Raw genomic sequence first — 14,682 nt, 5'->3', positions numbered from 1 at the left:
ATATATTCTGGATTACATAATTCGGAAGTCAATCTCATATTTAGAAAAGACTTTCGGATTATGTAATCCAGAAGTTAGTCACTCCTCCGAAAAAGAAGTTTCTGGATTACATAATCTGAAAACTAATTTTATGTGTAGAAAAGACTTCCGGATTATGTAATCCGGAAGCTAATCACAAAAGGCTTCCGGATTACATAATCCAGAAGCTAATTCTGAATCTAGAAAAAGACTTCCAAATTATGTAATCAGAATATTAATAAAGGGTATTTTTGAAATATAAAAAATATATGGGAGTGGGAAGAAGGTACGGAGGTGCAGGAAGAAGCAGCCTTTGTAACGTGAGTTGGGTCACATTTCATTTTAATCTTTTATGATTTTTAATTTATCCGTTAGAATTTATTTTTGGTGAATAACTGGGAAGGGGAAGTACATAATTGCATGGGGATTAGAGGGACACATGAATAAGCTTCTTATTCAGGAGATGCTTTTTACAGGAATCCATTTGATGTATCTAACGGTTCACAATGCTGGTGGAAAAGTCAGCTCTGTAGAACATTCCAAAAATCATTCGCCGCTCAGTGAAGTTTTATATTTTCTATAATGGAAGAGTGATTCCGACATTAGGCACACGTGTGCCCCCTGTTTTTTAGGAGTTCCGAGGGTCGGCGCCGTTATGTCTGTGCCACTGCTTCGACCTGGTTTGTCTCTAAGTTCTCTGTTAATTTCACTTTTTTTATGTCCCTCGTAACACTGAGTTGGTAAGTTCTTTTCTTTCTTTTGTAACAACAAGAAAATTGTTTTATTTTTCATATTTTGCCTTTATTTTCTGCATAATTTTGAGGAAGTTGCAATTTTACCGCAGACCCTGGTACTGGTATTGAAGGGTTTTATTTTCTCCGGAATTCTTTTTGTCTGAAATTTAGTATTTTCTTGAGAGCAATGATAATTAGGTTTCATATCATCTTTAACTTTGACGGGATTAGTGAAATTCCTGGTTTGTTAGCCCATCCATCACTTGAACTGAGGGGATTGTGGAAAATTGGAAATAATATGCAGGTATAGAAATGAGATCCTGTTGTTGCACTGTTTGTGAGACTTAGTTTTCAGACTTTTGGTTCTTCTCTTTAGCCATTGTGGGGGTTGTTGCACATTCTCTTACTACCCTATCCCCACTTTCCCCAGAAAACAGTATGCATACTTCATTAGTTATAACTATGGACAAAGTACGAGGAAAAAAACATTATGGTTTCCCAAATCTATACTTGAATCATTAATTATCTCAGTTAGTTATTCTGCTGATTGTTTTATGGATGAACTTCTGTGTCTATCCGCAATTACAAATTTCTGGAGTATGAAAACTTTAAGCCACTGGTGATAGAGTTAGGTTATCACCATTACAGCAAAAGAAAAAAAGTATCTCAGATGATGTTCTGAGAGCAATTTGTCTATGTTTGATTTTTTGTTAGGCCCAATTGCAAACTGAGTTTTGCTTCAGTTATGTGATGAAACTTAATTTGAAATGTGAGTAAAATGATAATTGTTTTTGCATACTCAATTTGAAAAATGAAGTTAACTTTGCAAATATCAATCCAAACTTCAATCTCTGAGTTATTTTGTATGATGTATTAGAAAGTATGGAGGCTGAAGCATCGATTCCCTCAGATTCACTCCGGGGTCAGATTTCCAAATTTACAACCTTCACCACTGAAGTGTACAAAAGAAAGCCAATCCAGTATTGGATTGTTCTTGTTCTCAGCATCTTGGCAATGCTTGTTGCATTTCCTGCTTCCAGCATTCTGTCTCGTGTTTATTATGATAATGGTGGTCAGAGCAAGTGGATCATATCTTGGGTGGCTGTTGCTGGATGGCCCCTAACTGCTATGATACTGTTTCCTGCATACTTCATTAGTAAAACCATTCCTACCCCTTTGAACCTTAAACTCATTCTCTCTTATGTCATTTTGGGTTTCCTGAGTGCTGCTGACAACCTCATGTATGCTTATGCCTATGCTTACCTCCCTGCATCTACTGCCTCACTCGTGGCATCATCATCCGTTGTGTTTTCTGCACTATTTGGATACTTTCTTGTGAAGAACAAAGTGAATGCTTCAATAATAAATGCTGTTTTCATCATAACTGCTGCATTGACCATCATTGCCTTGGACTCAAGTTCTGACAGATATGCCAATATTACTGACAGTGAATACATCATGGGATTTGTATGGGATGTTTTGGGATCTGCTCTTCATGGGCTTATATTTGCACTCTCAGAGCTGGTCTTTGTGAGGTTGTTGGGAAGAAGATCCTTCATTGTGGTCTTGGAACAGCAAGTCATGGTTTCTCTATTTGCATTTCTGTTTACCACTGTAGGGTTAATTGTGAGTGGTGATTTTCAGGGAATGGCTCATGAGGCTACCACTTTCAAAGGTGGTAGAGCTGCTTATTTTCTTGTTGTCATTTGGGGTGCAATCACTTTTCAGTTGGGGGTTTTAGGGGGCACTGCTGTAATTTTCTTGGGTTCTACTGTCCTAGCAGGTGTCCTTAACGCAGTAAGAACACCCATAACAAGCATTGCAGCTGTTATACTGCTGAATGACCCAATGAGTGGTTTCAAGATCCTCTCTCTAGTGATCACCATTTGGGGATTTGGCTCATATATCTATGGCAGTTCTATGAGTGAAAAAGCTCATGAGAATCTAGCAGTATATTCCAGTCCATAAGGTTCTCCTTAGATATTAAAGGACGTGATTGTTGTAAGGTACACATCCTTAGATATTGTAATACTCTTGATGTGCTTGATTGACTTTGAAAATAACTTTCACTTTTTAAGATTCTCTTTTCAAATATTCAAAGGACATGATTGTTGTAAAGTACACTTCATAATAAATCACGAATTTTCTTCTCACAACCTATTAATACCAAATTCTGAAAGTCTCATGCTTGAGTTCTATCAAGGGAAACTATTCTTCGATTTTCGAGTTTGATTATAATGAGCACCAATTCGACAGGAATTTGACATATATGTGCTTTAGATGAACAAGTCAATAACAATACAAAAGAAAATATGTGAGAAAATGTATAAGATGGTATGAGTTTTCATGAGTTTGTCTATTGTGGTTATGTTATTGTTATTTTCTTTGTTCATTGTTGTTTGTGATATATATTAAATCAAAATCCAAAACAAGTTCTAATTCAAGTAAAACGCAAGTTCAACCTTATCATTTGGTCATCAAAGCATAGTTAATTCACAATTAGTAAGATAAATGACTTCAATTTTGAAGTAAGATTAAGTTAGTAATTTCATTATAGAAATCCATCGTTAGGCGAATTTCGGTCTTTAAAATTGTGACAAAATTTTGTTGCTAATCTTTTATTCATATTTCTTTCATAATGTTATTGTCCTATTGGTAATTTCTGTTGTTATTCCTTAGAAAATTAGGTTCACTAATTCTAAGTGAATTTTGGTCAACAAAAAATATTGTTATGCTTTAAATCTTTTGAAACTTGTATTAACAATGTTGATCATTGATGGTGATTATTTGTAATGCTTGTCTAATTTGTTTCTTTAGTCAATGTTTAGTTGTGTTTTCTTTTTTTTTATTGGTAAATCTTCTACTTAAACATTAGTAGTACATTTTGATTAAAAATTAAGTTTAAACTTACTCTTGGATAAATTGACTTATTGACACCAAACAATAGAACTAACTCATCAAATTTAGTATAAAATTATCTTTCAAAACAAAGTACTAGAAAAAGCAATAATAACCACGACTTATTCAATTGTAAAAATGAAAAATAAAAATGTTGATGGAATGTGCAAAATATATGTTCCAAAATTTAGATGTAACATTAATTGATGAGTATTTTGGTTTGACAAATTAACCCATATATTTATGATTATCTTAATCTCTAGTTGAGTGTATTTTTCTTGTATTTTTTAATCCTACTATACATAAGATTCTAGTCTTTAAATTGTACTTTATCTATGTCATAATCTAGTTTTGTCACAATTCTAATTTCTATCGGTTTAACTCATTTTTACTCAATACTTTTTAGTATATCTTAAATTTTTTGGTATAATTACATTTTTGGTCCCTACATTTGAGGTCAATATTCAATTTAATATAGTGGTTTTTAAAAATATCAATTAGGTCTCAAGGTTTCTTAAAAATGTTCAATTTGGTCTCTTCAGTTAAGTTTCCACCAATGACGTTAATTGTTGATGACGTGATGCACACAGTGACATTGGTCTGCACACGTGGACTGAACAAAATTTTAGGATTTTGAAATTGGAGAAAAAAGATTGAGAGAGGGAGGCGGAGGCGACTGTGGCGGTTTCGCTAGCGTTTCACTCTTCATTGTCGCACTCTCATCACAGTAGCCGCCCTTCGCCGCTAGCATCCATCATCCCTCTCTCTTGCGGTTGTTCCTTCCTCTCTTATGTTTTTATTTTGTTAAGTATTGTTGTGGGTCTGGTTCTCTTCCTCTCTTGTTTTAATTTTTTTTAGTACTTTGGAGTGACTGTTATTTGAACACTAAACAACAGAACAAAAATAATCATAGCATTTTAAACAATTTACATGATCATTTGCTAGTGCATTGGTTGATGATGAGTTTCTATACAAAAATAATCATATCTTTTTCATCCATCATTTTCATACAATTCTGCCTTTCCCTCCATTGCCGCCTCTGACTCCGTCTCCGCCTTCCTTTCCCTCAATCTTCTTCCTTCAGTTTCGTCCAGTCCAAACCCTAAAATTTCGTTCAGTCCACGTGTGCAAACAAATGGCATTGTGTGCACCACGTCATCAACAATTAACATTGTTGGTGAAAACTTAAAAGAAGGGACCAAATTGAACATTTTTAAGAAATCTTGGGACCAATTTTTTTTTAAATCACTATAGGGATAAAAAGGTAATTTTATCATTTTGTTTTAAAATTTGTCTTGCAAAGTTTTGTATTTCTTGAGTTTCCAAGTCCTTGGAAGAGTTGTTCCTATCTCACTTATAAATTTGAGATGAGAATTAGATTCTAAGTTCTTAATTATTTTATTCAAGTGCTTAAGTGAATTTTGGAGCATCTGACCTACGACTTTAAAAAGCTAAGCAAAAATTTAAATAAATAATGAGTGTTTATGCATTTCACGTGAAATGATTCAACTTTTCAATAACGTCACACTTTAGAATAACATGTCACACTGTCCAAATGTTATGATGTTTTGAAGGCTTCAAAACTCTTCACTAATAAAGCATTAAAAATTCTCCTAAAAATAAAGTAATGATTACACATAAATGTTAATGGTCACAAAAGGTAAACCTTACTTAACTCTTAAACCTCACTAAAACAATTGTAAAAGTTCAAACTTTATTAAATCAATTATAATAAATATATTATCGAACTTATTTATTTTTAAAATAACAACTCAAATTTTTAACTATGCACCAGTGAGATATTCAATAAACCATCAAAATTAAAATTGAACATAATTATATGACAATTGCTATTTCAAACAATTAAGTAGTGAACTCAAAAATTAATAGTCAATATTCAATACCTTATTTATAAAGAATATTTTTTTTTATTATTTAAAACTATTATTAGAAGTTAGAGAAATATTAGTTTTATATTTAATTATTTACCATATTTAAAAATAATATATTTATAAAGAATATATTATGCACATTCCTTCCATTTTCAGCTCTAAACATTAAAAAAGTAATTAATTTTTTTAATAATAGAGAACCAAATTCAATAAATTATATATAATTTGATTAAATTTAATAAAGTAGTTTGATACACTAAAAAAACTTAATAAATTATTTTTGTATCTTAATTTTCTCACATCCTTGTAGTAGAACGCGTTTCTTCAAGCTCGGAGAAACAGGTACCTTCCTCTCACGGCCATGTTTTTTCTTTGTTTTTTCAATCGAATTTCTGTTTTCTCGATTTGTCCAACGTAATAATCATCAGCGCGACAACGAAAGCGAACACGGCATGTGTTACCCGTGATTGTGTTTCGCGGGTCGTAGATTTTAGGTTTTTCAGGACCTGAAAAAATCCTATTTTTTTTCCTGTTATTCATTCTTTGTTACACTTGATTGATGAACAGGAAAATTGAAAGTCATCAAGGATGTTAGAGCAGTTACTGATATTTACAAGAGGAGGGTTAATCCTCTGGACATGTAAAGAACTTGGAAACGCTCTGAAAGGTTCCCCCATAGATACCTTGATTCGTTCCTGTCTTTTGGAGGAGCGATCCGGTGCGGCATCATACAATTATGATGCTCCTGGGGCTTCCTACACCCTCAAATGGACCTTCCACAATGAACTTGGCCTTGTTTTTGTGGCTGTGTACCAACGGATTCTTCACCTCTTGTATGTGGAAGATCTGCTTGCTATGGTGAAGCGTGAGTTTTCGCAGATCTATGATCCCAAAAGGACTGTTTACCCTGATTTTGATGAGACCTTTAGGCAGCTAAAGATGGAGGCTCTGGCCCGTGCTGAAGATTTGAAGCGGTCGAATCCAAATGCTGTTGCTGGGAATGCTAAGAAGCAGGCGCAGGGGAACAATAAGTTGGGATTCGAGGGAGGGAATAAGAAGAAGAGTGGTGGTGCGGCGAAGGATGGTGGTGGGGTAGACGGTGGTGACGATGGCAATGGACGGAGGTCTGAGAATGGGCACTCCAATGGAAATTTTGTTGTTGCTAAAGATTCTAACCATAGTAGTGATGTGAATGGTAGACAGAATGGAAGTCCCAATGTTGGGGCTTTTGATGTACATAAGCTTCAGAAGCTTAGGACCAAAGGTGGGAAGAAGGTAGTAGTAGATACGGCTGCAAAGGCCTCAAAGGCTGAGCCAAACAAAAAAGTCATAAAGAAAAATAGGGTGTGGAATGAAGCTGCTACTAAGGAAACAAAATTGGACTTTACTGATCATTCTGCTGAGGATGGGAACAGGAACATAGATTATGTGGTTGCAGATCAAGGTGAAAGTATGATGGATAAAGAAGAGATGATTAGCTCGGAAAGCGAGGAGGAAGAGGAGGAGGAGGAGAATGTGGGAAATAAGAGAAAGCCTGACTCCAAAAACAAGGGTTGGTTTTCATCCATGTTCCAGAGGTAAGGCAATCGTGTGTATTCTTTATGTATTTTCTACTTCCCTAGGGTCATTGTTTATCTTTTGTTAAGGTGTCTGAGTATCTTGCTTGAATGATCTGTAGTTTAACGTGTGTGCTATATTTCTATTGATCTATGGATATGTTCTCGCATGCTGAAGTCCTCAAAATTGATTTGTGACTATATATTACTATGGGTTTGTGCAGTATTACTAGTTTGCTGCAATATTGCATTGCAAATAGAATTATCTTCTGTAAATTTTCTTTAGTTGGAACCTTATTGGTGAAAAATCAGCTGAGTATCATGGAAGATTTAGCATTTTTATATACATGTATTGTCAAGAAATCCTCTTAGTTCACTTTGTAAATTGTAATGCGATTAGGTGTTTTATCACTTTACCAAAAAAATTAGGAATGGAGGTAAAAGAGGGGAACAAAATAAATAGTTTGAAAGTTGCTGTTGTTCAGACCACATGATTCATTGTAGCTCAATAAATTTGTCATTTCTAAAGAATAGGGAGTGGAGCACATATTAAGATGAAAGGTTAGGAACAATTGCAATTAAATGTCATCTAGGTCTCAAATTAATTTCTGTCTTATATGTTCTTGAGATTAATAAAAATTTGTTAAGTGTCTTTTGAATACAATTTGTGTGATTAAAGAAGCAAACAACTTAGCAGTGTTCAAAGTTCATATGAAAGGCAAAAGTTTTGCTTTAGAATCAATGAAAGAGGAATTTACGACTAATGAAGAAGATATAAAATCAAAGGAAGAGCATGAAGATGCATATACCTTGAAGAAGATAATGAAAAGATGTAGATGAAGAACCACCTTTCATCATCAATCAAAGGTTCAATGTTACTATCATGGAGTCCACATGAAACAATGAAGATAAAAGAAGGAATGCTCTAAAGAAGGTCAAATTGAATGAAGATGTGGTCTCATTCAAGAAAGAGAATGATAAGAATAGCCAACAAAAGAAATGAAGAAAACTAAAAAGAGGAGAATCAAATTTTTAAGTTGAAATTCAAATTCCCTTATATATTAAGGAAAGGAAAATATATGCTTAAATATCTGTAATTTGAATTTAAACAAGTTAGTTTTTAGGAGTTTAATTTTTATGTTTCAACTTTTAAAATATTGATAGATAAAGGGAAAGATATTAGGTTATTGCCTAGATTTAGGAAGTTAAGATTGTGATAGTTAGAATTTGCTTTTTTGTTACATGTTTGTTCTCTATATATAGAGCCCATTAATAAAATATTGTTGTAGCTCCTCCACATAATACATCTCTTATCCCCTTCTAAAGTATATTTTAAAACATAAAAGCCAACACAGCTTCTGTCCTTGACGGACTAAAGTAAAAACTTCTTGTTTACTTTTTACACTTTTATCTTGTATTTCCATCATTTCTCTAAAATGACTAATTAGAATATTTTCACATATCCCCGTGTGCAGTATTGCAGGGAAGGCAAATTTGGAGAAATCGGACTTAGAACCAGCTTTGAAAGCTCTAAAGGATAGGCTCATGACCAAGAATGTGGCACGTATTTCTACTCAACATTCAACAGAATTATTTTTCTTTTCTTTTTCCTCTGTATATCTTAATGGTTATCTGTTGGGTTCTTTACTTAGCCAAGACTGTTTGCATTCTATGTCTCTTGTAGGCTGAGGAGATAGCTGAGAAACTCTGTGAATCAGTTGCAGCAAGCCTTGAAGGCAAAAAGCTGGCTTCATTTACAAGGATATCTTCAACAGTGCATGTTGGTTTCTATGGTCTTTCATATATGCATGTGTTGCTGCCTTTACTTAACATTCATACTAATTATATACTCAAAAATACTTCTGTAGGCGGCAATGGAAGAAGCTCTTGTTCGAATTTTAACTCCTAGACGTTCTATTGATATACTGAGGGATGTGCATGCTGCCAAAGAGCAAAGGAAACCATATGTTGTTGTATTTGTTGGTGTTAATGGTGTTGGAAAATCTACTAATCTAGCTAAGGTGGAGTGAATCATATTGTTTCTCAATATGATTGAGTTTCCATATATAGGGCATTCCTTTTTTTACTGGAATTACGGTGATTTATTGTGTGTCGCGTTGTAGGTTGCTTATTGGCTTCTGCAGCACAAGGTCAGTGTCATGATGGCTGCCTGTGACACATTTCGATCAGGGGCTGTTGAACAGCTGCGGACCCATGCTCGGAGACTTCAGGTTCATGTCAATTTTACTGCTTAAAGATTGATGTAGTTCTATAACCTTCATATTCTTAATTTTCCTAGTTCATGGCAAAGTTCTTTAGTAGAGGCATGCATATCTTCTTACAAGTTCCTTGTTTCAGATACCTATATATGAGAAGGGGTACGAGAAAGATCCTGCCGTTGTTGCAAAAGAAGCAATTCAAGAAGCTTCGCAAAATGGTTCAGATGTGGTTCTTGTTGATACGGCTGGTCGTATGCAGGTACTGATGTAGTTATTATTTTGGTCACGAATCTGATTTATCAGATTTTTGGGTCATGTATATGAAGATCGCTGGCATACAAATGCTACGAAACTCCAAAACCGACATGCCTGTTTTTGTTCTTTTCTTTTAGTGAGATGGATGATGGAACCATAAACATTATATAGGATGGTGTTTATTTATTTGAATGTTTTTTCTGTTCATCTGACCGTGGCAGCTGGTTTCAGGATAATGAACCACTTATGAGAGCACTGTCAAAACTCATCTACCTTAACAATCCAGATCTAGTTCTATTTGTTGGAGAAGCACTGGTTGGTAATGACGCAGTTGATCAGCTTTCAAAGTTCAATCAGGTTTAGTTCTATATTTGCTCTTACCCAGCTAAAGCTTTTTCTTCTCTTACCTTTATGATTTAACTAGACTATAATGACAGTGCAAAGATATTTTACACTGTCAACCCAATCGAACTACACAATTGAAAATTTAAAGTATTGTCTTATATAATAACCAAATTTAAGATGATTTATAATTGTTTAACTGTGTAAAGATATATTGACAATATATTAAAATTAAATTCTATTTTGTTTCTATATTTAACCCCAACTGTTTCATGTCACCTCAGAAATTAGCGGACCTCGCAACATCACCTAACCCAAGATTGATTGATGGAATCTTGCTCACCAAGTTTGACACCATTGATGACAAGGTACATGAATTCAAGTTTTTTTTGAAGAAAGTATGAATTTTTGATTGACATGACATGGTAGTAATAATATTGTTTACCATGGTTTCCTTTTTCAGGTAGGAGCTGCACTTTCAATGGTTTACATTTCTGGAGCTCCTGTTATGTTTGTGGGCTGTGGACAGTCTTACACTGACCTCAAGAAACTCAATGTCAAATCAATTGTGAAGACTCTTCTTAAATGAGGGGGCACAAAGTTGTTTATTTTCCCTTGAAATCATGTATACCTGTAGTGTGTTTCTGTTTGTTGAGGAACTCGTTAATCTCGTTGATCCTGTTACTTTGTGAGGAAAAAACTAAGTGGCTTTGACTTTTGATGTGTCGTTTGTTTAGATTAAGGTTATATTTGGTCAGTAATTGCCCTTGCTTTTGGGTAGGGGTGAGAAAAAACCCGAGAATAGACCGAACCATGAACAATCCGAAAAAACGGCTAATTATGGGTTCAAACGAATTAAAATTTGAGGGCTTTTTCTTCTTGTGCCCTCATAATTTAAAAAAAAACTATATTAAATTTAATAAAAGCAATTTCTGGATTTCCTGGCTTGGAAAGTTTTTAGAATAAGTTTTCTGAAATTTATATAACATGATTTCTGAAATAGAATGTTTTATACAAGTTTTTTAGGACATGTGAAATAGATGAAAAAATAGATTCTAGAATGAACTTTCTGAAACAGAATTTTCGTACAAACTTTTCAGAAGACAGAACTGAATGTCTGGAATGTAAATGATAGTTCTCTTAATGAGGTGTAATTAGTAATTAAAGGATGAAAAAAGCAAAGGTCAATTTGAGTTTAAACGGGGTAACATTTGAGGGTTTCGGTTATGGGGTTTTTAGACAGCTTCTTCCTGCACCTCCATGATTTCTTCGGGCACCTCCATAAAGTTTAAAAATACCAAAATTATCCTTCAGTAAAAAGATAAAAATGAAAATATTGTTTGTCTGCTAGTGAGAAAAAGGAAGTTACTTCGTGTGTTGGGGTGCATCTGGAGCTTGAGTGGTGGTGGTCCTTGAAGTGGTGTTGGAGGTGGTGCTTGAGAAGGTGGTTGAGGTGGTGCACGGTGGTAGGTGGTATTGGCATTGGCACCGTTGGTGAGGTACATTCTCATTCTTCTGCCTTAAATAAATATTTCCGCATTAGTTAATCCGGTGGATCCACGGATCACATAATCCGCTGCTTAAGTAAAGCGTTTCAGATTAGATAACTTTTGTGCATACCGGATCTAGAATTTGCCAAAGTCATATTTCTAGATTGTGTAATCCGGTACCAAATGAACTATGGATTACACAATCTGGAAGTGATTTTAGAACTTTCAATATGTCTTGCGTATTACGTAGTCCGGTACTCATTTTGCTATATGAATTTCAATTACGCATTACACAATTCGGAAGACATTTGGAACATCAAACATGACTTACGAATTACATAATCCGGTAGTCATTTTGCTGTGAAAATTTTGACTTATGGATTATACAATTCGGAAGTCACCTGAAATGACTTATGGATTACGTAATCCAGAATTCATTATGCTGTTAAAATTTGACTTATGGATTATACAATCCGGAAGTCAAGTTGTCAATTACAAAATCTTATGATATTTTTGTTTTGCATATGAGAATTTATGGAAATTATAATAAAATAAAAATTTATGTTTTATGAATAAAGGTGTAAGTATGGAAGAATTAATGAATTTTGTGCATCAACATGGATTGTTTGAAGGGGACTATGGTATCCATTTTACAACATATGAGGTGAATAAAATTTCATTTCATTTATGTTTATTGCATTATAATTTGAAGAAGTGATTTTGTAATATTGTTAGAATAACTTTGTGTAGGTGTTTCCTTTGCGAGAAGACTTACTTGAATGAGTCCGTAGGGTTGGTTATGGACTTGGTTTTGTTATTGTCATTATTAGGTCTGACATAGCAAATGGTAAGCAAGGGAGAAAGACATATGTCTTGTTAGGCTGTGAAAGGGGGGGTAGTTACAGAAAGTATAAAGATGGTTTGGAGGTTAGTGTAACCGGTACTCGAAAATGTGAATGTCCTTTTAAATTGCGAGGTAAACCTATTGGAAATGGTCAAGGTTGGGTACTTAAGGTAATATGTGGTACTCATAATCATGATTTGTATGATACCTTAGTTGGTCATCCATATGCAGGCAGATTAAAAACGAATGAACATTCAATGCTTGTTGATATGACTAAAAGCATGGTTAAGCCAGGTAACATTCTACGTACTTTGAAGGAGAATAATGAGGATAATATGACAACAATAAAGCAAATATACAATGCAAGATACTCGTAGAAGAGATCAGTTAGAGGACCAAGAACTGAATTACAACAGTTAATGATGTTGTTAGACCGTGACAACTATCTTCACTAGAGTACGTGTCATGAGTCTTCAAATATTGATAGTGATATTTTTTGGACTCATCCTGATGCTGTGAAACTCTTGAATGCATTTAACATTGTATTCTTAATGGATACAACTTACAAAACAAACAAATATCGACTGCCTTTGCTTGAGATTGTTGGTGTAACTTGTACAGGTTTGTCCTTTCTGCTGGTTTTGCATTCTTATCTAGCGAGAAAGAAAAGAACTTCATATGGGCATTACAAAAATTTAGAGGGTCACTTTTGACATCACATGTGGGGCCTGAAGTCATTGTTTGTGATAAAGATCTTGCTTTGATGAATGCCATCAATATTGTGTTTCCTAAAACAAGAAATCTTCTTTGTCGGTTTCACATCAATAAGAATATTAAAGCAAAGTGTAAAATGTTGGTAAATTCTGTCGAGGCTTGGGAAGTTGTGATGGATTCATGGAAGACTATCATTGACTGTACAGAGATTGGTAAATTTGATGAGTTTGTGAAAAATTTTGAAACTATTTGTTCACCGTGGCCATTACTTTTTGAATATGTGAAGAACACTTGGATTATTCCGCACAAAGAAAAGTTTGTCAAGTGTTGGACAAATTTGTTAATGCACCACTTAATGTAGTTAAGACAAAAGGATCTCAAAAGAGTCAAGGAAATAAATTTCAGAGGACTACAAAATGCACCCCTTCATATTTAGAGCATGTAGATCGCATCCATTTTGTAAATGATAGTTCATCATCTTTGAAGACTTGTAAGGGAAAGGTTAAGGTTCATGCTATTGAGATCAATTCAATTCCCATGCTTGATCAATTTCATCCGAAATGTCACCCTTATATTTTGGATGTAATAGATGTTAAAGCTGATGGACATTGTGGGTTTCGTGCTATTGCCTCATTGTGAGTCATGGCCACTCATCATAATGGATTTATTCAAAGAAATATCTCAGTGGCGTGAAGAATACGCAACATTGTTAAGTGGTCATCAACTAGTAGAAGATATCAAGAGGTCCTTACTAGTGGATGAGTTGTCAGTGGTAAGTCCATATTCATAATTAATTGAACTTGTATGCAATCTAATTTCATTATTGCATTTTGCAGGCTAGTGTTGAAAAATGGATGACAATACCGAATATGGGATACTTAATAGCAAGCATATACAATATTATCTTAGTTTGTTTGTCATTGAAACAAAATATTACTATTTTTCCATTGCGTACTGCACCCCCTGCCGATGCTAGTCTACACCGATTACTATGTATTGGTCATGTGTATGATTCACACTTTGTACAAGTAAGGTTATTACTCAACACATTATATATATAAATATATATATATATATATATATTCCTTTGTTTGCTAATTTCCATTTGTGGTGCAGGTAAAATTGCTTGATGATTGTCCCATACCTATCGCTGACATTTTATGGTGTACACATTGTTACCCAGAGGCAAGGTTATGGTCATCATATTACATTGCTCGGATGCAATCTTTTACCCAATTAATCAGTATTAGCCCGACATATGTGAACCTTGGAGACGATTGATGTAAACATAATTTATTATGTCGGTTTCTGATGCATAATTTATTACTTAAGTTCTGATTCATAATTTATTACTTCAATTTCGATTCATAATTTATTCGCATTTATGTCAGATAAAAAATAAAATAACAAACACTATAACATAAATTAATTAAACCATATTGTACACATACAAAGTTACTATCATTACAATCATGTAATAAAAAAAATATCAACGACGTCCACGAACATTACGTGATCGTCTCGTGTAGACTGCCCCGTCATCTGTCACACTCCGGGCTAACTGCAGCGCTGCCTCCGTACTCTCATATGCGTCAGTACCTTCAGTGACCTGACGACAATCTATCATGCGCTGGAGGATACTGACAATGCGCCTAAATATACCATGCACCAATTTCAAAATAAATTAAACTTGTTAAATATATTGTTTAATCACATAACA

The 14,682-nt window shown here is 34.3% G+C and overlaps 2 protein-coding genes and 1 pseudogene across 3 annotated transcripts; all 3 read left to right on the top strand.

Annotated features, from left to right (window-relative positions):
* Positions 1-420: 420 nt before the first annotated feature.
* Positions 421-2,908, top strand: PUP5 (purine permease 5). Of its 2 annotated transcripts, none has more exons than XM_068626010.2 (2): positions 421-698; positions 1,630-2,908. In XM_068626010.2, the coding sequence occupies exons 1-2, from the start codon at positions 674-676 to the stop codon at positions 2,718-2,720; spliced, it is 1,116 nt and encodes a 371-aa protein (XP_068482111.1). In that variant the 5' UTR covers positions 421-673; the 3' UTR covers positions 2,721-2,908. The 2 variants fall into 2 exon arrangements, with proteins under 2 accessions (XP_068482111.1, XP_090150967.1); XM_090294841.1 differs by having other exon boundaries at positions 622-758.
* Positions 2,909-5,702: 2,794 nt separating this feature from the next.
* LOC137820280 (uncharacterized) lies at positions 5,703-10,635 on the top strand. Its single transcript, XM_068624265.2, has 10 exons — positions 5,703-5,884; positions 6,110-7,119; positions 8,574-8,658; positions 8,783-8,878; positions 8,967-9,119; positions 9,222-9,329; positions 9,457-9,576; positions 9,804-9,929; positions 10,199-10,282; positions 10,378-10,635. The coding sequence occupies exons 2-10, from the start codon at positions 6,131-6,133 to the stop codon at positions 10,501-10,503; spliced, it is 1,887 nt and encodes a 628-aa protein (XP_068480366.1). The 5' UTR covers positions 5,703-5,884; positions 6,110-6,130; the 3' UTR covers positions 10,504-10,635.
* Positions 10,636-11,587: 952 nt separating this feature from the next.
* On the top strand, positions 11,588-14,243 carry LOC137822380 (uncharacterized; annotated as a pseudogene).
* The last annotated feature ends 439 nt before the right edge of the window (positions 14,244-14,682 follow it).

Source organism: Phaseolus vulgaris, chromosome 9, assembly GCF_051622355.1.
Source record: "Phaseolus vulgaris cultivar YP4 chromosome 9, ASM5162235v1, whole genome shotgun sequence".
NCBI classification, from domain to species: Eukaryota; Viridiplantae; Streptophyta; class Magnoliopsida; order Fabales; family Fabaceae; genus Phaseolus; species Phaseolus vulgaris.
Note: the sequence above shows the minus strand (reverse complement) of the source record. Positions and strands in the feature narration are given on the sequence as shown.

Coding starts and splice junctions, on each gene's coding strand:
- LOC137820280 (XM_068624265.2), top strand. CDS start 6,131: ATGTTAGAGCAGTTACTGATATTTACAAGAGGAGGGTTAATCCTCTGG. Junction 8,659..8,782: donor GGCTCATGACCAAGAATGTG/GCACGTATTTCT, acceptor TGTCTCTTGTAG/GCTGAGGAGATAGCTGAGAA. Junction 9,577..9,803: donor ATACGGCTGGTCGTATGCAG/GTACTGATGTAG, acceptor AGCTGGTTTCAG/GATAATGAACCACTTATGAG.
- PUP5 (XM_068626010.2), top strand. CDS start 674: ATGTCTGTGCCACTGCTTCGACCTG. Junction 699..1,629: donor TGTGCCACTGCTTCGACCTG/GTTTGTCTCTAA, acceptor ATGATGTATTAG/AAAGTATGGAGGCTGAAGCA.